Raw genomic sequence first — 20,738 nt, 5'->3', positions numbered from 1 at the left:
CCACCGCGCCCGACCTGTTAAATGCTTTTTCAGCATGCATTGGAATGATTGCGTGATTTTTATTCGTTTTGTTATATAATATCACATTGATTGATTTGCATATTGTTAAACCATCCATGCATCCCTGGGGTAAGTCATACTTGGTCATGATGAATGATCTTTTTAATGTAATGTTGAAAATGTTGAACATGTTCAGCTTGCTAGTATTTTGCTGAAGATTTTTGCATCAATGTTCATCAAAGATAATGGCTTGTGTTTTGTTTTTATGATGTGTCTTTGTCTGATTTTGTTATCAGGATAATATTGGCCTCATAGAATGATTTTGGAAGTATCCCCCCTCCTCTGTTTTTGGAATAGTTTGAGTAGGATTGGTACTAGTTCTTTTTTAAACGTTTGTTAAGTTTAGCAGCAAAGCCTTCAGGACCTGAGCTTCTCTTTACTGGAAGACTTTTTATTATGGCTTTGATCTTGTTACTTGTTATTGGTCTGTGCAGGGTTTGGATTTCTTTATGGTTCAATTTTGATAGGTTGTATGTATCTTGGAATTTATCCATTCTCTCTAGATTTTCCAATTTATCGGCATATAGTTTCTCATAGTAGCCACCAACGATCCTTTGAATTTCTATGGTATCAGTTGTAGTGTCTCCTTTTTCATCTCTAATTTTATTTATTTGGGTCTTCTCTCTTTTCTTGGAGAGCTTCTTAATCTGAGGTTGAAGATGGAGTCTGTGAACATGAAGAAAATACATGTTGAATGTCATACACGTGCATTTTTTTGGGGATAGGTCCATAGGTTTTCTCAGATTCTTAGGGGAGCCGATGAGTCTCTCAGAAAGGGATGAGTCAGAAGTCTCAATTTCTTCCTTCTTCTTTCCCTGGCCTGCCCTTTTTTCCCCCCCTCTTCTGTCTTTTTCTCTCAAAAATCCTTGATTAAAACACTATTACCTCATGGAATCCAATTGTGTGTAATTTCTCCTGCAAGTTTGGATTGTTTTGTCATCTATTGACTGTCTTGGGAAGCAGTTAGACATAGTAAGCCATAGTAGTAGTATAGTTACCTGATTAAGAATTCTGGCTTCATCACTTAAATTAATGTGAGGCTTTGGGGTATAATTTAATTTAGCTAAACCTGTTTCCTCTTCTGTAAAATGAAGATAATATTAGTACCTGTAATATAAAATTGCTTCAATGATTAAATTAAGTATATGTAAATCACTTGGTACAATGCTTGGCACATAGCAAGAAATCATGAATGTTAGATGCTGGCGCAATTGTTATTATCACTGCTGTTATTTTTGTCAGTAGTAAGTAGAGCCCTATATTTTAAAACTCTCTAGTAGTTAACCAGCCTCTAGGATTTTTTTTTTTTTTTTTTTAAGAGAGATTTAAGGTCTCACTGTGTTGCCTGGTCTGTTCTCAAACTCCTGGGCTCAAGTGATACTCCCGCCTCAGCCTCCTGAGTGGTTGGGACTACATGTGTATAATACTGTGCCTGGCTAGCCTCTGTTATTTGATGTGTCTTTTCTACCTTTCTTCACAAAGTTGGCAATTATTGCCATTAGTTTATGCACATTTTTTCTACAGGCGTATTTTTTCTCCTTTTTGTCTTTCTTATGATAATCATACCTTACATTATTTGGGCACTTACTATTTGCTAGATGCATGTCAAACACTCTGTGAACGTTGGAGCAGAAATTGAAAGATTGAGTTCTAGTTTCAGTTTTGTCATTCTTTTGACTTTTGTCAAGAAATTCAGTCTGAGCCTCAGTTTTGTCATCTACAAAATAGGAATAATAATATTTCTCCTGTCTTTACAGCTTGTTGTGATGATTAAATGATAACTGTGTTTTCAAAAATCCTTTATAAAATATATTTTCTGCCCTTCTGGAATCTTTGTAAATAAAAGCCTTGGATAGAGCAGTCACACGTAATGATAGAAACGGTTTAACCCCAAAGCATTATTGCCCGTTGTACATTATAAGCAAGGATGGTAAAATATTACTTTATGATTTTAATTACTTATGGTTATGAATGCTATACATATATACCACATTTTATGGATGTGTGATAAATTCATAAACAGCTGGGGATGAGTGGCAATAGTTTTGATAATTTCATAAGATTAGAGTCTGGATTCATAGGAAGCTGCTAGTCCTTTGCTGATCAATGTAGAAAAAAGCTTCAGGAAGGAAGTATAATTTAGAAAACTTCCTAAGTTAATTTTAATTTTGAATGGTATATAGAAAGAAATGAGGTGGTCTGGAATATCTGGTAAAGAGCTGTCAGCACTGAGCCTCGGCCAACAGTCTAATGGTAAGCCAGCAGTGTAACTGTAGAGCTGTAACTAGAAGATGGTCTCCTGTGGCAATGTGACCTTGAACAACTCAGCCTCTGAACCTCAATTTATTAATCTGTAAAGTGGAGGTAATAATACTTACTTTAAGAAGTGTATGAAGCAGGTCAAGAGATATGTTAAGTTGATTTATAATATACAGTTGTTCCTTAGTATCCACGGGGGATTGGTTTCATGATCTCTATATTAGTCCGTTTTCATACTGCTGTAAAGAACTGCCTGAGACTGGGTAATTTATAAAGCAAAGAGGTTTAATTAACTCAGAGTTCAGCATGGTTGCGGAGGCCTCAGGAAACTCATACAATCATGGCAGAAGGCAAAGAGGAACCAAGGCACCTTCTTCACAAGGTGGCGGGAAGAACTGTCCAGCGAAGTGAGGAAGATCACCTTATGAAACCGTCAGATCTTGTGAGAACTCACTATTATGAGAACAGTATAGGGGAAACTGCCCCCATGATTCAGTTACCTCTACCTGGTCTCTCCCTTTACACGTGGGGATTATGGAGATATAATTCAAGATGAGATTTGGGTGGGGACAGAAAGCCTAACCATATCAATCTCCCATGGATATAAAAATCTTTGGATGTTCAAGTCCCTTATATAAAATGGTGTAGTATTTGCATATAGCCTATGCATATCCTCCCATAGACTTTAAACAATCTTTAGATTGCTTATAATACCTAATGCAATGTAAATGTTATATGTAAGTAGTTGTTATACTGTATTGTTTAGAGAATAATGATAGGAAAAAAGTCCATACATGTTCAGTGCAGATGCTTTTTATTTCTGGAGTAGTTTTGGTTTGTAGTTGATTGAATCTTTATACAAAAATCCAATCCCTGGAAGCCATTTTATTTATTTATTTCCATGTTTTATTTTACTTCACCAGAGTACTGCAGTGGACTGTAAAATAACATCATCTACGACTGGAGATAAACACTTTGATAAAAGTCCCACTAAAACAAGGCATCCTCGGAAGATTGATCTGAGAGCTCGATACTGGGCATTTCTTTTTGACAATCTTCGCCGAGCAGTAGATGAAATCTATGTAACTTGCGAATCAGATCAGAGTGTGGTTGAATGTAAGGTAAGATTTGCTTTGAGGCCTTGTAATCCATTTGAATTAAGATTCTTGAATTTTTGCTACATCTTACTTGATCTTTTTTTGCTCTGTTGCCCAGGCTGGAGTGTAGTGGCGTGATCTTGGCTCACTACAACCTCTGCCTCCCAGGCTCAAGTGATTCTCCTGCCTTAGCCTCCTGAGTAGCCGGGATTACAGGCACATGCCACCACACCTGGCTAATTTTTGTATTTTTAGTAGAGACGGGGTTTCACTGTGTTAGTCAAGCTGGTCTCGAACTCCTGACCTTAAGTGATCCACCCACCTCGGCTTCCCAAAGTGCTGGGATTATAGGCGTGAGCCACCGTGCCTGGCCCTGACTGGATCATTTATCTTACTTTTTCTAGTTTTAATAAATTCTGTATGCTTTTCATTTAATTACCTCTTATGAAAAGTTGTTCTTTTGATCCATACACTAACATCAGCATTATGGTTCAGGTTTTCTTGATTTTGAAGATTTTTTTTGGCATCACCTAATTATATATTTTATATTCTGTGAAGGATTTGGTAGAAAGCTGTCTTGATGCATAGTTCTGGGCAGGGAATCAAAAGATTGGATACACATCCAGTATTATTTTTAAAATTCTTATCTGTATTCTCCATTGTTACTGTAGATGGCACTAGTGAGATTTCACATTCTTTGGTTTCATGTTTAATGTCTAATTGGACATTACTCCCTTTCCATTGAGATACTTATCACTCTCCTAATTCACTTTGGTTAGGGAAAAGTGAGATTGATGGCTAACCATAAACAATCCTGGGTGGGATTGGGATGTCATTGTAAGGTGTGTTTTCTAATTTTAAATAATCTTGTGTTTGTAATAGGATATTAAACAGACACATGGTGTAGAGTGTCTCTATCTAAAAAGCCTGGCCTTTTAGTAAGTAGAGACTGTATACCATATTACTTTTTACTGAATAAACCTATTTTGAGGAAAACCAGAGGGATACATGTTTATAGAAATATTAAAGAGATAACTTCTGTTTTTATGGTGAACATGGTTGAAAACCGTGGAATTCATTATGTAACCTTTGAAATATATGAGGGGTTAAAGAAGAGTTACGTATTGAGACAGCAGCTATGTTTCCTCTTAAATTGGAAACAGTCAAAATATGTTTTAGACTAGCTAAAAATATTGGTTATCAAAAGCAGGTTTCAAAATGAACATTAGTTGAAACCATCTAAATATATGTTATGTAGTTGTTATACTTAAATATTGTTACTATCAGCATGTAAAAACTGGTTTTTTTTTTTTTTTTTTTTTTTTTTTGAGGCAGGTCTGTTTCTGTCACTCAGGCTAGAGTGTGGTGGTACAAACATGGCTCACTGAGGCCTTGACCTTCTGGGCTCAAGCAATCTTCCTCCCTCAGCCTCCTGAGTAGCTGGGACCACAGACATATGCCACCATGCCTGGCTAATTTTTAAAAAATTTTTGTAGTGATGAGGCCGCACTATGTTGCCCAGGTTAGTCTTGAACTCCTGGGCTTAAGCAATCCTCCTACCTCAGCATTCCAAAGCTGTGGAATTATAGGCATGAGCCACCATGCCCAGCCACTTTTTATGTTTAAAGAAAAATATTTTTAAGCTTAAAAATCATATTCTTGGAGTATAATGAGTCAGTATGTTGTGGTAGAAGACACTACTGGACTTAGTTTTCTGTTATGCTTTGTAAACTGAGCATTTGGGCTTAGAATAGCTCTAGATTACCCCTAGAGATTAATCAAAGCAGCAGTTTCTTTTTTTTTTTTTAATTAAAAATAACAAATGACTGATTGAAATCAAATTTGCTTAAAAATATATATACTTCTTTAGAGTAAAGTGAGATTGACCAATTGCAATTATGTCTTTTTGTGATAAGCAGAAACTCTTGCACCTTTCTCTGACATGACTGTGTTTTAGGAAGCTAGAATTGGCCACAAGAAAGTGTGGATTTTATTTCTGGTTCTGTCACTTATTCCAAGCTTTATAAAAGCTCAATAGCAATAGAAATTTTTTGTGTACGTTGTAGATTAAAAGAATGGAGAAGGTTTTGACAAAGTGAGAAGAGTAGAGATGTGTTTTCCATTCTTTGTACTGTGCCAAGATGCTCAAAGGCTTGTGCTGAGAAATCTAGGAGTTTAAAAGGGATTTTTATATTCAACTCTTCTCCTTATCCAAGACTTACAGGTGGTGATGTATAAAAGATACAATTTAACGTTTGGTCTAAGCACATGCTGGGTATATACTAACTAGTTTTCTTGTTTTGTTTTGCTTTATTCTCATTATTAAGGCACTGCCATCTATGATCCCATTTGGTTAGTATCTTTATGAGATACATGACCCAATAATTTTTCCTCATTTTGTAAGTGGATTCAGCCATTGTTTTGTTAATGCATTGAAAGATTTATTCCTATTTGTGATTTTTATGTTTTAACCTTAGTTAAAATAATCACAGTTCAGTTCTGTGTCTCATATGTAAAAAGCTGTTAATAACACATTATGTAATTCACATAAGTATAGCGTGATGTGAAAAGTATCTTTCCTGTTTGCCAGGGATTTCTGAGTAGATGCTAACTTTGTAATCAAAAGAAGCTACGTTCCTCATTTTTTGAGTTTGAAGATTGTGCCTGTTTATGACATCGGCTACTTTACTATATAAATTGCTAAGAACTGACATTGTAGCAAAACTCTACTCTAAGCATTACCCCTACATTTCCCTTGCTCTCTTGCAAGGTAGGCTAGAGTGGGTTGGGGGAATTGCTTTTTGGAGTGTGCTTAGTTAATGAAGTGGTGGCCATTCCCTCATTTGTTCTCACAAAATTTTGAGGTAAGGGTTGAAAGAGTTGGTTGTGAAATTTGTGGGTGTGGCTGCTGGAAGGGGAGATTGGCATCTTCTTCTCTGGTTGAATGTTTGTTGTGTGGACTGATTTTGGTGTCTCTGGAATGTGTTGAGAGAGTTTGGGGAAAACATGCTGGGAATACATTTTATTTTCCTTTCCTTGTTTCCCATTTGAATCTGGAGGGAACTAGATGTATGTCTCTGGAGGATTGGGGGCTCCTTTGGATAAAGAGATTGGCACCTGCATCTGGCTTAGAGATCTCATAGCACAATAGACTTGCTGGAGTAACCTGTGCCAGCTGGGCTTGAACACTCTAGGATAGTTCTCAGTGATCAAGTAAAGAAGACCTGAGTGTATCTAATGATCTATTTGAGGGAAGGAACATAGGCATAGATGAAGGTGTTAAGAGTCATAGGAACTTCCTCTGGGGACACTTGGCTAGGTGAGTATATGTAAAACTCTGATGGAGTTGGGCCCCAGTGTCTCTTATTCTCATATTTGTTTCCATGTGTACTCAATCTTTAGCTCCCACTTATAAGAGAGAACTTGGTACTTGGTTTTCTATTACTGCATTAGTTTGCTTAGGATAATGGCCTCCTGCTGCATCCATGTTCCTGCAAAGCACATGATCTTGTTTTTTCCTGTGTCTGCATAGTATTCCATGGTGTATATGTACCACATTTTCTTTATCCAGTCTACCATTGATGGGCATCTAGGTTGATTCCATGTCTTTGCTGTTGTGGATAGTGCTGCAGTGAACATATGTGTGCATATATCTTTTTGGTAGAGCAGTTTATATTCCTTTGGGTATATACTCAATAATGGGATTGCTGGGTCAAATGGTATTTCTGTTTTCAGTTCTTTGAGAAATCTCCAAACTGGTTTCCATGGTGGCTGAACAAATTTACATTCCCACAGTAGTGTATAAGCATTCCCTTTTCTCCACAACCTTGCCAGCATCTGTTTTTGACTTAAACAATAGCCATTCTCTCTGGTATGATGTGGGATCTCAAGTGTGGTTTTGATTTGCATTTCTCTAATGATTAGTGATGTTGAACATTTTTTCTTATGCTTGTGTATGTATTTTTGTTTTTTGAGACGGAGTCTCGCTCTGTAACCCACGCTGTAGTGCAGTGGCGCAATCTCGGCTCACTGCAAGATCCGCCTCCCAGGTTCACGCCATTCTCCTGCCTCAGCCTCCAGAGTAGCTGGCGCTACAGGCACCCGCCACCACGCCCGGCTAATTTTTTGTATTTTTAGTAGAGATGGGGTTTCACCATGGTCTTGATCTCCTGACCTCGTGATCCGCCCGCATTGGCCTCCCAAAGTGCTGGGATTACAGGCATGAGCCACTGTGCCCAGCCGTGTATGTATTCTTTTGACGAATGTCTGTTCGTGTACTTTGCCCAGTTTTAAATGGGGTTGTATAATTTTTCTGACTGATGTAAGATGGTATCTCATTGTGGTTTTGATTTGTATTTGTCTGATGAATAGTGATGTTGAGCATTTGATATTGTTTGGCTCTGTCCCCGCCCAAATCTTACCTTGAATTGTAGTTCCCATAATCCCCACATGTCGTGGGAGGTAATTTAATCTTGGAGGTTGTTACCCTCATTCTCTTCTCGTGATAAGTGAGTGATTTATCATGAGATCTGATGGTTTTATAAGGGGCTTTTCCCCCTTTTGCTTGGCACTTCTCCTTGCTGCTGCCACATGGAAGAAGGACGTGTTTACTTCCCCTTCCACCATGATCATAAGTTTCCTGAGGCCTCCCCAGTTATGCTGAACTGAGTCAGTTAAACCTCTTTCCTTAATAAATTACCCAGTCTCAAGTATGTCTTTATTAGCAGTGTGAGAGCAAACTGATACAGCATTTTTTATATGCTTGTTGACTGTGTTGTGTCTTTGAGAAACGTCTGTTCATGTCCTTTGCCCATTTTTTAATTGGGGCTGTTTGTGTTTTGCTTGTTGATTTAAATTCCTTATAGATTCTAGATATTGGATCTTTGTCAGATGCATAGTTTGTGAATATTTTCTTCCATTTTGTACGTTGTCTGTTTACTTTGTTAATTGTTTCTTTTGCTGTATAGAAGATATTCAATTATGTCCCACTTGTCTATTTTTGTTTTTGTTGCAATTGCCTTTGGGGATTTTGTTATGAAATTGTTGCCAAGACATACATCCAGAATGATATCTTCTAGGTTTTCTTCTATGGTTTTTATAATTTGAGGCTTTACAATTACTTTTCTTTTTTTTTTGGAGACAGTGTCTCGCTCTGTCGTCCAGGCTGGAGTGCAATGGCGTGGTCTCGGCTCACTGCACGCTCTGCCTCCCAGGTTCGTGCCATTCTCCTGCCTCAGCCTCCTGAGTAGCTGGGACTACAGGTGCCTGCCACCATGCCTGGCTAATGTTTTGTATTTTTTAGCAGAGACAGGGTTTCACCGTGTTAGCCAGGATGGTCTCAATCTCCTGACCTCATGATCTGCCCGCCTTGGCCTCCCAAAGTGCAGGGATTACAGGCGTGAGCCACCATGCCCGGCCTACAATTACTTTTTAAATCCATTTTCAGTTGATTTTTATGTATGGTGAAAAGAAGTGGTCCAGTTTCAGTCTTCTGCATATGGCTAGCTAGTTATACCAATACAATTTATTGAATAAGGAATCCTTTATTCATTGCTTGTTATTGTTGATTTTTCAAAGATATGATGATTATAGGTGTGTGGCTTTATTTCTGGGTTCCCTAACTAGTTTCATTGTTCTATGTATCTGATTTTCGTACCATGCTATTTTTGTTACTATAACCTTATAGTATGGTTTGAAGTAGTGTTCTGCCTCCAGCTTTGTTCTTTTTGCTTAGGATTGCTTTGGCTATTGGGGCTCTTTTTTGGTTCCACATGAATTTTAGAATAGTTTTTTTTTGAATTCTGTGAAAAATGTCATTGATAGTTAGGAATTGGCATTGGTAGTTGGTAGTTTGGAATTGGTAGTTGGTAGTTTGGCATTGAATCTGTAAATTGCTTTGGTCAGTATAGCAATTTTAACAGTATTGATTCTTCCTATCCATGAGCATGGAATATGTTTCCATTTGTTTGTGTCATCTCTGATTTCTTTTAGCATTGTTTTGTAATTCTCAGAGAGGTCTTTCACCTCCCTGGTGAAATTTATTTCTAGATTTATTTATATATTTATTTATTTGTGGCCAATGTGAATGGGATTGTGTTCTTGATTTGGTTCTCAGGTTGAATGTTATGGTGTATAGAAATGCTACTGATTTTTGTACATTGATTTTGTATTCTGAAACTTAAGTTATCAGTTCTAAGAGCCTTTGGACAGAGACTATAAGGTTTTCTAGGTGTAGAATCATATTGTCTGCAGAGACAGCTTGACTTCCTCTCTTCCTATTTGGGTGCCTTTTATTTTATTCTCTCAGCTGATTGCTGTGGCTAGGATTTCCACGACTGCATTGAATAGGAGTGGTGAGGTGGGAATCCTTGTTTTGTTCTGGTTTTCAAGGGGAATAGTTTCAGCATTTGCCCATTCAGTATTATTTTAGCTGTGATGGTGTCATGGAGCCTCTTATTATTTTCAGTTATGTTATCTTGATACCTTGTTTATTGAAGGTTTTTAACATGGAGTGATGTTGAATTTTATTGAAAGCCTTTTCTGGGTCTGTTGAGATGCTCATGTGGTTTTTGTTTTTAGTTCCGTTTATGTGGTGGATCACATTTATTGATTTGCATGTGTGAACCAACCTTACATCTCAGGAATGAAGCCTACTTGATCATAGTGAATTAACTTTTTGATGTGCTGCCTGATTCTGTTTGCTAGTATATTGTTGAGTGTTTTTTTTTTTTTTTTTTTAATCTGTGTTCATCAGGGACATTGGCCTGAGCATTTCTGGTTTAATTTATTCCTAGACATTTTGTGTGTGTGTGTGTGTGTGTGTGTGTGTGTGTGTGTGTGTGTATGTGGCTATTGTGGATGGGATTGTGTTCTTGATTTGGTTCTCAGGTTGGACGTTATTGGTGTATAGAAGTGCTACTACTGATTTTTGTATATTGATTTTGTATCCTGAAACTTTACTGAAGTTGTTTATCCGTTCTTGGAGCCTTTGGATGTTGCGTCTCTTCCCGGTTTTGGTATTAGAATGATGCTGGCCTCATACAATGAGTTAGGGAGGAGTTCTTTCTCAATTTTTGGGAGCAATTTTAGTAGAATTTTTATTAGCTCTTCTTTGTATATCTGATAGAATTCAGCTGTGAATCTGTCTGGTTCAGGGATTTTTTTGGGTTTTAGGTTTTTTCTTAATGCTTCCGTTTCAGAACTCATTATTGGTTTGTTCAGGATTTCAGTTTCTTCTGGGTTCAGTCTTGGGAGGTTGTATGTTTCCGAAAATTTATCCATTTCTTTTAGGTTTTCCAGTTGGTATGCACAGAGGTGTCTGTAATAGTCTCTGAGGACTTTTTGTATTTCTGTGGGGTTGATGGTAATGTGAACTTTGTCATTGCCAATTGTGTTTTTTTGGATCTTTTTTTTCTTTATTAATCTAGCTAGCTGTCTATTAACTTTGTTTATTTTTTTGTAAGAACCAACTTTTCTTCATTGATCTTTTGTATGGATTTTCATATCTCAATGTTGTTCAGTTCAGCTCTTCCTTATTAGTATGGTGGTAAGTATCCTTGCCCATCAGTGTTGTTGAGTTCAGCTCTTAGTTTGGTTATTTCTTTTGCTAGCTTTGGGGTTGGTTTGCCCTTGTTATTTATTTATTTATTTTTTTTTGAGGCAGAGTCTCGCTCTGTCCCCCAGGCTGAAGTGCAGTGGCAGCTCACTGCAAGCTCCGCCTCCTGGGTTCACGCCATTCTCCTGCCTCAGCCTCCTGAGTAGCTGGGACTACAGGTGCCTGCCATGGCGCCCTGCTAATTTTTTTGTATTTTTAGTAGAGACGGTGTTTCACTGTGGTCCTGATCTCCTGACCTTGTGATCCACTCACCTTGGCCTCCCGAAGTGCTGGGATTACAGGCGTGAGCCACCACGCCCGGCTGTTTTTTTTCTTCTTCTTCTTTTTTTTTTTTTTGACTTCCTCTATGTATGATGTTAAGTTGTTAATTTGAGATCTTTCTAACTTATTGATGTATGCATTTAGTGCTATAAACTTTCCTCTTAACACTGCTGTAGCTGTCTCCAAGAGATTCTCTTATGTTGTTTCTTTGTTTTTATTAGTTTCAAAGAATTTTTTGATTTCTATCTTAGTTTCATTGCTTGTCAAAAAGTGATTCATGAGCAGGTTGCTTAATTTCCATGTAATTGTATGTTTTTGAGAGATCTTACTATAGATTTCTATTTTTATTGCACTGTAGTCTGAGGGTGTAGTTGGTATGATTTCACTTTGAATTTATTGAGAATTGCTTTATGGCTGAGTGTGTGGTTCATCTTAGAGTATGTGCTATGTGCAGATGAGAAGAATTTATATTCATTCGTCATTGGGTGAAGTATTCTGTAGAAAGCTGTTAAGTCCATTTGATCAAGTGTCAATTTAGGCCCTTAATATCTTCGTTAATTTTCTACCTTGATCTGTCTAACACTGTCAGTGGGGTGTTGAAATCTGTTATTATGTGTGGTTATCTAAGTCTCTTTATAGGTCTCTGATAACTTATGAATCTAGGTGCTCTAATGTTGGGTACATATATATTTAAGATGGTTAAATCTTCTTGTTTAATTGAACCCTTTATTAATATGTAATACTCTTCTTTGTTCTTTTTGATTATTTTTGGTTGAAAATCTGTTTGAAATAATGGCAACCCCTGCTTTTTTTGTTTTCTGTTTGCTTGATAAATCTTTCTGCATCCCTTTACTTTGAGTCTGTGGTGGTTGTTGCATGTGAGATGCGTCTTTTGAAGGCAGTCTATAGTTGGGTCTTGCTTCTTTATCCAGTTCACCATTCTGTGCCTTTTAAATGGAATGTTTATATTATATTCAAGGTCAATATTGATATGTGATGCATTAATCCTATCATCATGTTGTTAGCTGGTTGATCCTTATGTCGACTTGATTATATAATTGTTTTGTTGTGTCAGTGGGCCCTTTTGGTGGCTGGTGTTGTTTTTTCATTTTCATGTTTAGCACTCTCTTAGGGACCTCTTTTAAGGCAGGTCTGATGGTAATGAATTCCCTTAGCATTTGCTTGTGTCAAAAGGATTTTTTTTCTCCTTTGCTTATGAAGCTTAGTTTGGCTGGATATGAAATTCTTGGTTGGAATTTATTTTATTTAAGGATACTGAATATAAGCTCCCAATCTCTTCTGGCTTGTAGGGTTTCTGCTGAAAGGTCTGCTGTAAGCCTGATGAGTTTCCCTTTGTAGGTGACCTGCCTTTTCTCTCTAGCTGCCTTTAAGGTTTTTTTCTTTTGCGTTGACCTTGGAGAATCTGATAATTATGTGTCTGGGGGATGGTTGTCATATAGTATCTTGCAGTTGTTCCCTGAATTTGCATGTTCATGTGTCTAGTGAGGTTGGGGAAATTTTAATGGACAATTTCTGCTTGTTCATTCTTACACTGCTATGAAGAAATACCTGAGACCAGGTAATTTATAAAGAAAAGAGATTTAATTGGCAAATGGTTCCACAGGCCGTACAAGAAGCATGTAGCATCTGCTTCTGGGGAGGCCTCAGGGAGCTTGTACTCATGGCAGAAGGCAAAACAGGAACAGCAGGCATCTTACATGGCAGGAGCAGGACCAAGAACGAGGGGGAGGTGCCGCACACTTTAAACAACCAGATCTCATGAGAACTCTTATCATGAGGACAGCACCAAAGGGATGGTGCTAAGCTGTTCATAAAGGATTCACCTGCATGATTCAGTTATCTCCCACTAGGCCCTCCAGCACTGGGGATTACAATTGAATTTGAGATTTGGGAGGAGACACCAATCCAACCGTATAATTCCTCAAATATGTTTTCCAAATTGCTTGCTGTATCTCCGACTCGTTCAGGAATGCCAGTGTGTTAGAGGTTTGGTCTCTTTACATAATCACATATTTCTCAGAGGTTTTGTTCATTTTTTAAAATTCCTTTTTCTTTATATGCCCGCATTGATTTGAAAGAGCAGTCTTTGAGCTCTAAGATTCTCTCCTCAGCTTCATATATTCTCTTATTATTTCCTGTTGTATTGTGAAATTCCTGTAGTGAATTTTTCATTTCCAGAAGTTCAGTCTGGTTCTTCCTTAAAATGGTTATGTTGTCTTTCAACTCGTAGATGGTGTCACTGTTTACCTTGCATTGGTTTTCAGCCTTCTCCTGTATCTTGTGGAGTTTCCTTCCCATCCAAATTCTGAATTGTAGGTCTTTCATTTCAGCCATCTCAGTCTGGTTAAGAACGATTGCTGAGGAGCTAATGCAGTTATTTGGAGATAAGAAGATACTCGGGTTTTAGAATTGCCAGAATTTTTGTGCTGGCTGTTTCTCATGTGTGTGTGCTGATGTTCTTTTAATTTGTGAAGTTGCTGTTCTTTGGATAGAGCTTTTTGCTTTTATATTCTTTGATGCCTTTGAGGGTTTGACTGTGATATAATTTGGTTTAGTCAGGTGGCTTCATTTCTGAATGCTTTCAGGCCACCAAGCCTCAGCATAGCACTCCTGTGCTGTGGACTCCAACCCTGGGGGGCTGGAACTAGGCCTGCAGGTTTCTTCTCTGTCCCCTAGAGGTCAAACACCTGCTGCACTGGAGGGATTGAGGTAATCCCAGTCAGCCGACAACCGCGTTCTGATGGGCTGCTAGCAAATATGCTCTGGTGGGGTGATGGAAGGGGTTGTGGGAGAGTATGCTGTGGTGGTGGTGCGGGGGCATCGTGGGTGAGTGTGTACCAGTGCGATGGTGGGGCAACCACAGGTGATTGCGCACCGGTAGGGTGGTAGGGGGTGCCGTAGGTGAGTCCTCACCAATGGGGTGATTGAGGGGGAGGGGTTGGTGTACACCAACAGGACAATGGGGGCCCTGTGGGTGTGCATAGTGGTGGTGGGTCCTCATGCACGTGCAGCCTGACAAGGGGATGTTGTGGGTGTGTGTGTGCTGGCAGGGTCCTGTCTACAAAAGCACTCCTATGGGAGGGTGGGGGCTGGGAAAGAGTTATGGTAGTGACCACTGAGAAGCATTTCAGTGGAGCCACTGTGGCTGTGTTGCGAGTGCGTGTGGCCAGGGAGGGACCCTGGAAGAGGCCAGCAAATGCGAGCATTTAGATCATACTGGCCCTGTACTGCAGGCAAGACAGCCCTGCTCTCTCCTGGTCTGGCAGCTAAGAAAGGCTAAAGCCCTATCTATAGGAGTATGGCAAGTCTTGGGGAATGGGAGCCCATGACCATGCTCCATAGTAGCTGTCCCCAACTCTGGGCTCCATGCAGTTTGCAGTTCTTTCTCTGCCAACTCCCTGGGCAGTTCTCCCTGCCATCTCAAATGCCTGTGGAGGTCATGAGGCGCTCCTGCAGGTCTGTGGTGAGGGTGGACCACTCCATCCCTGTTTTACTCACCCCTTCCTTAGGAGCCACTTTGGGCCAGGAACGGGTCACGGTGCTTGGCAACCCTGTTCAGGGTTCCCAGCTTCCTTCCCCTTCAGCCCCAGGGTCTGTGTTCTCCCTCTGTCCACTCTCAACGCCTTCTTTACAAAGGTCTGCTTGGAGTGTGCCAGTCTAATTGATGTTTTGATCTTTCTTGGTGGGTGAAGCTCTTCTTCCTGGCTACGTCTAGTTGGCCATTTTGACTCTTCTCCTCTCTCACAACATTTTAAACTGGTAAAACTAAGTTCATGATCTCTCCATCCCACCTCGAACCTGATGTGTTTCTCTTCCTTGAATGGCACATACTACTTCTACCCCCAGGTGTTTGTGCTTGAGACCTGGAAGACATCCTTGGTTCCTCCCCTCACTTCACAAAACCACTCACTATCCAATGGATTAATTCCTTTCAGAATTACCTCCTAAATCTTTCCAGTCCATTCATGTCTCTCACTCTACTGCTACCATCCTAGTCCAAGCTGTCATAAAATGCTTAGATTAAAGTGAAGCCTTCTAACAGGACTCCCTGCATCCTTCTAATAGATTCTCCACACTGCAGGCAGATTGCTACTTAAAAAATGGAAAATATCTTTGGGAGGCCGAGGCAGGCGGATCACGAGGTCAGGAGATCAAGACACTCCTAGCTAACATGGTGAAACCCCGTCTCTACTAAAAATACAAAAAATTAGCCGGGCATGGTGGCGGGCGCCTGTAGTCCCAGCTACTCGGGAGGCTGAGGCAGGAGAATGGCATGAACCCAAGAGGTGGAGCTGTCAGTGAGCTGAGATTGCACCACTGCACTCCAGTGTGGGCGACAGAGCGAGACTCCATCTCAAAAACAAACAAACAAAAAAAATGTCTCTCTCATTACTTTGATTGAAGTTGTTCAAAGATTTTTCTTTACTCTGAACGTCAAAATCCTTAACATGGTAATATTAAGGATCTTGAGTGACTTGATCCGTAAATTCTTCATTTCACACCACTTTTGTCCCCTCCCTTCTGCCTCATGTAAATTAGACTTCCTTTGGTTCCGTAACCATATCACGTCCTTGCATGTTTCCTGGCCTTTCCGTGTTCTAATTTTTCTGCCCAGAACACTCTTTCCTCTTTCTTCTTGCCCAACATCTTCTTACCTCCCTCATTTCTTTTACTTAACTCCTATTCATAATTTACATTTCAGCCTAAGTGTCACTTTCCCAGGGGAGCCTAACTTACGTTTCAGACTATGATATGCTCTTATAGTGTATATGCTTCTCTTTGGAAATATATATCACAGTTGAAATGAAATAATTGTATATTTAGTTGTTTAATATCTGTCTCCCTTTCTAGATACTAAGCTCCATCAGGATAGAAACAACACTGTGTATTGTTTACCCCTCCATCTTCAGTACTTGGTACTGGCACTGGATCATAGGAAATGCCCAGTAAATAGGTGTTGAACGGGTATGTGAAGCCATGAGACTACATACACAGTTGCACTGATGTTAGTTTTCATAGTTATGTGATTCTTAATTCCCCCAGTGATCCTTAGCAGCCAGTCATATGCTAAAAAGGTACAAAGATGGTGGGTATATGGATTAATCTTGGGCTAGTATTCTTCAAGCAGGTGCACTGGAATTTCAATAGAGTAAAAGGAGTTGAAGAGGGTAAGAGAGTAGTTGGAGTAATGGGCCATGGAACCTAAGCTGATGGGGAAGGAAATGATTATAAGAGAAGCCTGATAGTGATGCTAAGTATTTACAAATACTCCTTGGACATGAAGGAGTGAGTAAGATGGATTCTCTGTAGATAGAAAGTGTTAGGTTTATGTTTATATTTTTGAAATTAATACTTGGATCCTCCAAATACTAGTTTTCTTAATCTCCTTGATCTGTCAGATAGTGTATGTATCGTGCCTCCTCCCACCATTCCCAAGTCCCCAAAATCCATTATATCATTCTTTATGCCATTGCACATCCTCATAGCTTAGCTTCCACTTATAAGTGAGAACATAAAATACTTGGTTTTCCATTCTTGAGTTATTCCATTTAGAATAATGGCCTCCAACTCCATCCACATTGCTGCAAAGGTCATTATTTCATTCTGTTTTATGGCTGAGTAGTATTTCGTGGTATATATATACCATGTTTTTTGTTGTCCACTTGTTAGTTGATGGATATTTAGGTTGGTTTCATATTTTTGAAATTGTGAATTGTGCTGCTATAAACACGCGTGTACATGTGTCTTTTTCATATAAGGACTTTGTTTCCTTTGGGTAAATACCCAGTAGTGGGATTGCTGGATCATTTGATCCAGCCTGGCCCTTAAATGGTTTTCATTGTGAATTCTGTTTTGTCTGATATTACTGTTATAATCTTTTTGTTTTGATTTGCCTGTTATACTTTAGCTCAGGAATTGAAATTTGTTACAGAGAACATGAGATTCGGGACAAGGATAGAAGGCTAAGAATTCACTTGTGCATTTATGGGAGTTGGCTTCTGTTACCTCACCATTGTCTTACATTAATAGCCATCCTTTCTTCATCTGTATCTGTATCTTTTCTTCTTAGCCTTATTCTGCATATTCCCTGTTGTGTTTCATACATTGTAGTCTTCACAGTAAAATTTTACTGTTTGATTGGTTAAATAATTAATTTCTTCTTTATATGTAACATTTACTAAAGCATTGTCTTATGAGTGTTTAAGTTGTAGAGATAGCTGTCATTTTTTACTCTGTTTAACATGACACTTTACTGACAATTTCTGGGTTGAACAAATCTTTGTTTCTTATATCTAGTTTTCATATACATTATCATCAGTATGATAGAGCATTGATGTTTTTCCTTTTGGGTATTTTGAATAATGGACTAGCTTTATTTATTCTGTTATTCCAATGGAATTACAGTTATTCCAATGGAATAACTGTAATTATCATGTCATAACTACTGTTGGATTTGTCAGATTTGACTTGTCTGGTTTTCTCAGTCTGTTTTCTATTGCTTGTAACAGAATACTAGAACCTGGGTAATTTATAAATATAATGTATATTTATAAATATTATTTATAAAATGATTATATATTATATAAATATATATAAATCTTTATAATTATAAGGATAAGAAATTTATTTCTCATGGTTATAGAGGGGCTTTATCTGGTTTGGGCCTTCTTGCTGGTGGGGACTCTCTGCAGAGTCCCAAGACAACATACGACATCACATGGTGAGGGGGCTGAGCCTACTAGCTCAGGCCTCTCTTCCTTCTCATATAAGTGCACCAGTCTCATTCACATGCTAACTCATTAATCCATTAACCCATCAAACCATTCATGAGAGGAGAGCCTTCATGGCCCAATTATCTCTTAAGGGCCCCACCTCTTAATACTGCCACAGTTGAGGATTAAATTTCAACACGAGTTTTCAAGGAGACAAATATTCAAACCATAGCACTGGGATAAATCCCTAGTTATGTTAGCCTAGTTTCTAGACATAGGTATTATACCATTTTATACCATACTTTCATTTTTCAACTATATCTTCCTGATTTATTTATTTTTGTTGATGGAACCACCATTCTTCTAGTCACCTGTGTTCCATATTGTGTTGACTACAAAGTTCCTATCCATTCATCTTTTGCATTGTATTTTTTTTTTCCATTCACAAACTCCTTCCCTCTTTCCTAGTGTCAAGATACTGCTTTTTGAAGACCCTTATTACTCTCTGGTGAAGTGTTATCTTTTTGGTATGTCCTCCTCTAGTTTTTTTCTTTTATAGTCCTTCATATTACTTTCCTGCTGTAAAACTTGTAAAAATTCTATCTCTATAGTCTTCTGAATCCACAGTAGACTAATCATTTTGGCTTTTAAAACCTCCTACTGTATGGTCTTAGTTGACTTTCTTGGTTACGTTATAAGCCGCCTGTATACTCACTACAGAAGAGCTTGAGAAAGCTGAGTCTTCAGGACTGAATCCACAGGCTTTGGTATTCCAAGTGGAGACGTGTTCTTAAAAAATGAATTAGTGTCTCTCATTTGGGAACTGGCATAATGCAACAGGATGAAATAACCTCAGCCCTGAGATTTTGTTGGACTTAATCTCAGTAGCAGTCATCTGTAGCTTTTAGACAAAGAGAGGAAATGGAAAGAAAGAGAAATGGGATGTTGGAAAGTGGACATTTGTTCAAGTCAATTTGGTGGAAGAATAGTAACTGGAGGGTGAAATCCAGTTCCACCTTACTGTTTTTTGTCTAATTCATTACAATTTAGACACATTACAACTTAGCTTTGTCAGAAAAAAAAAGGAATGAAAATCATGTATATGATTGGTAGTAGAAACCAAAATATATAGCAGAATATGAAACTGAATAATAAATAAGCCATGAGATCTGAATGTGATCTTAAAAATCATATAATCTAGCCATTTTATCTAACTGATGGGAAGCTGTAAAACTAAATGATGTGTCAGAAATTACCTAATGAGTTAGCCTCAGAGCTAAGGACTGGAAACACAAGTGGACTTATATTTTATTCAACCACATTTAATGAAGATTACAACATGCACTGTTTTGGGTGAAGTATAACAAAAATGCCTTAGATCAAATACATCATGTTGATTTAGATGCCACAGTTTTTTTCTTTTATAATTTATTTAAAGGCTTTCTTTTAGGAGGGAACATCCATGCTGCTCCTTCTGTGGATGTCACCTTGGGTTATTTACAGTTTTTATTGAGATAATTCTATTTATTAATTTAAAATTCTTTCCTAAGTATGGATTTGAAATGATAGAAATTTATCAGATAATGACTGCAACATAGAAAACAAGATCTTTTTGTGGCCGGGCACAGAGGCTCATGCCTGTAATCCTAGCACTTTGGAAGGCCGAGGTGGGTGGATCACCTAAGGTCAGGAGTTTGAGACCAGCCTGACCAATATGGTGAAACCCCATATCTACTAAAAATACAAAAATTAGCTGGGTGTGGTGGTGTGCATCTATAGTCACAGCTACTTGGGAGGCTGAGTCAAGAGAATCGCTTAAACCCGGGAGGTGGAGGTTACAGTGAGCCGAGATCGCCCCACTGCACTCCAGCCTGGGCGACAGAGTGAGACTCCATCTCAAATGAAAAAAAAAAAAAAGAAAAAAGAAAACAGATCTTCTTGGTGCCCAGACCATTAGGTGTAGTATTAAAGGTTATAATTCTGTTTTTTATTATTCTGGGTTATTGAAGTGATTTGAGATTTGATCACTGTGGAGAAAAGATAGTCAATTTATGATTTTGGAATACCTTTTGCTCCTCTATTCATGTTGCCTCAATGAAGGTAAATATTTTAAGAATAAAATTTTTTTTGACTAATAACTTAGTGAGATGTGTTACTATGGACACATATGGTTTGAAAGAGAAAGGACTTACATTTTTATAGCACTTAGGAGCTTGAATATCCATTGACATTAGTTATTATACTTGATATGGCCCATAGGAGGAGAGGTAACTTCTGGCTGTAAGATCATAGAAGAGTTTGTATATGTGGTATGGGTGCTGGCTCTTAAAGGGAGAATAGGAGCTATCATCGGTTAATAGTTGTGTTGGTGTGTCCTTTAAGCTAGTTGTGTGATTTAAAAAAAAAAAAAATCACCAAATTGTATTCAACTTTTGTGTTCATAAATGAAGAGGTTGGACTAGATGAGGGCTGAAGATCCCTGAGGCTGAATAAAAGCATATAGTTGGTATTGGGAGAATATTCCAGGCAAAAGAAAGATCTTGAAGCAGTTGTTTGAAGGTGACTGTGCAGGCATCTATGAGGGATTTGAATTTGAGTGTATTCATTTTGAGCCTTAAAACTTAGCATTTTGTCTATTTATTCTTAGTGGCAGTAAGTCTCTGATTTTCTTTTTTTTTTCTTTGTATTTTTTTTAATTTTTTTATTTATTTT

The 20,738-nt window shown here is 38.4% G+C and overlaps 1 protein-coding gene across 5 annotated transcripts in view; it reads left to right on the top strand.

Moving 5' to 3' along the window:
• SCAPER (S-phase cyclin A associated protein in the ER) overlaps positions 1-20,738 on the top strand; it is a 333,543-nt gene that overhangs the window by 55,573 nt on the left and 257,232 nt on the right. For all 5 annotated transcript variants that reach the window (XM_017870307.1, XM_017870315.1, XM_017870326.1 and 2 more), the window contains exon 5: positions 3,243-3,440. In XM_017870307.1, coding sequence (XP_017725796.1) covers positions 3,243-3,440 — 198 coding nt within the window. The remainder of the gene's footprint in view (positions 1-3,242; positions 3,441-20,738) is intronic.

The sequence above is a fragment of the Rhinopithecus bieti genome, unplaced genomic scaffold, assembly GCF_001698545.2.
Source record: "Rhinopithecus bieti isolate Rb0 unplaced genomic scaffold, ASM169854v2 scaffold_662, whole genome shotgun sequence".
Lineage (NCBI taxonomy): Eukaryota > Metazoa > Chordata > Mammalia > Primates > Cercopithecidae > Rhinopithecus > Rhinopithecus bieti.
Note: the sequence above shows the minus strand (reverse complement) of the source record. Positions and strands in the feature narration are given on the sequence as shown.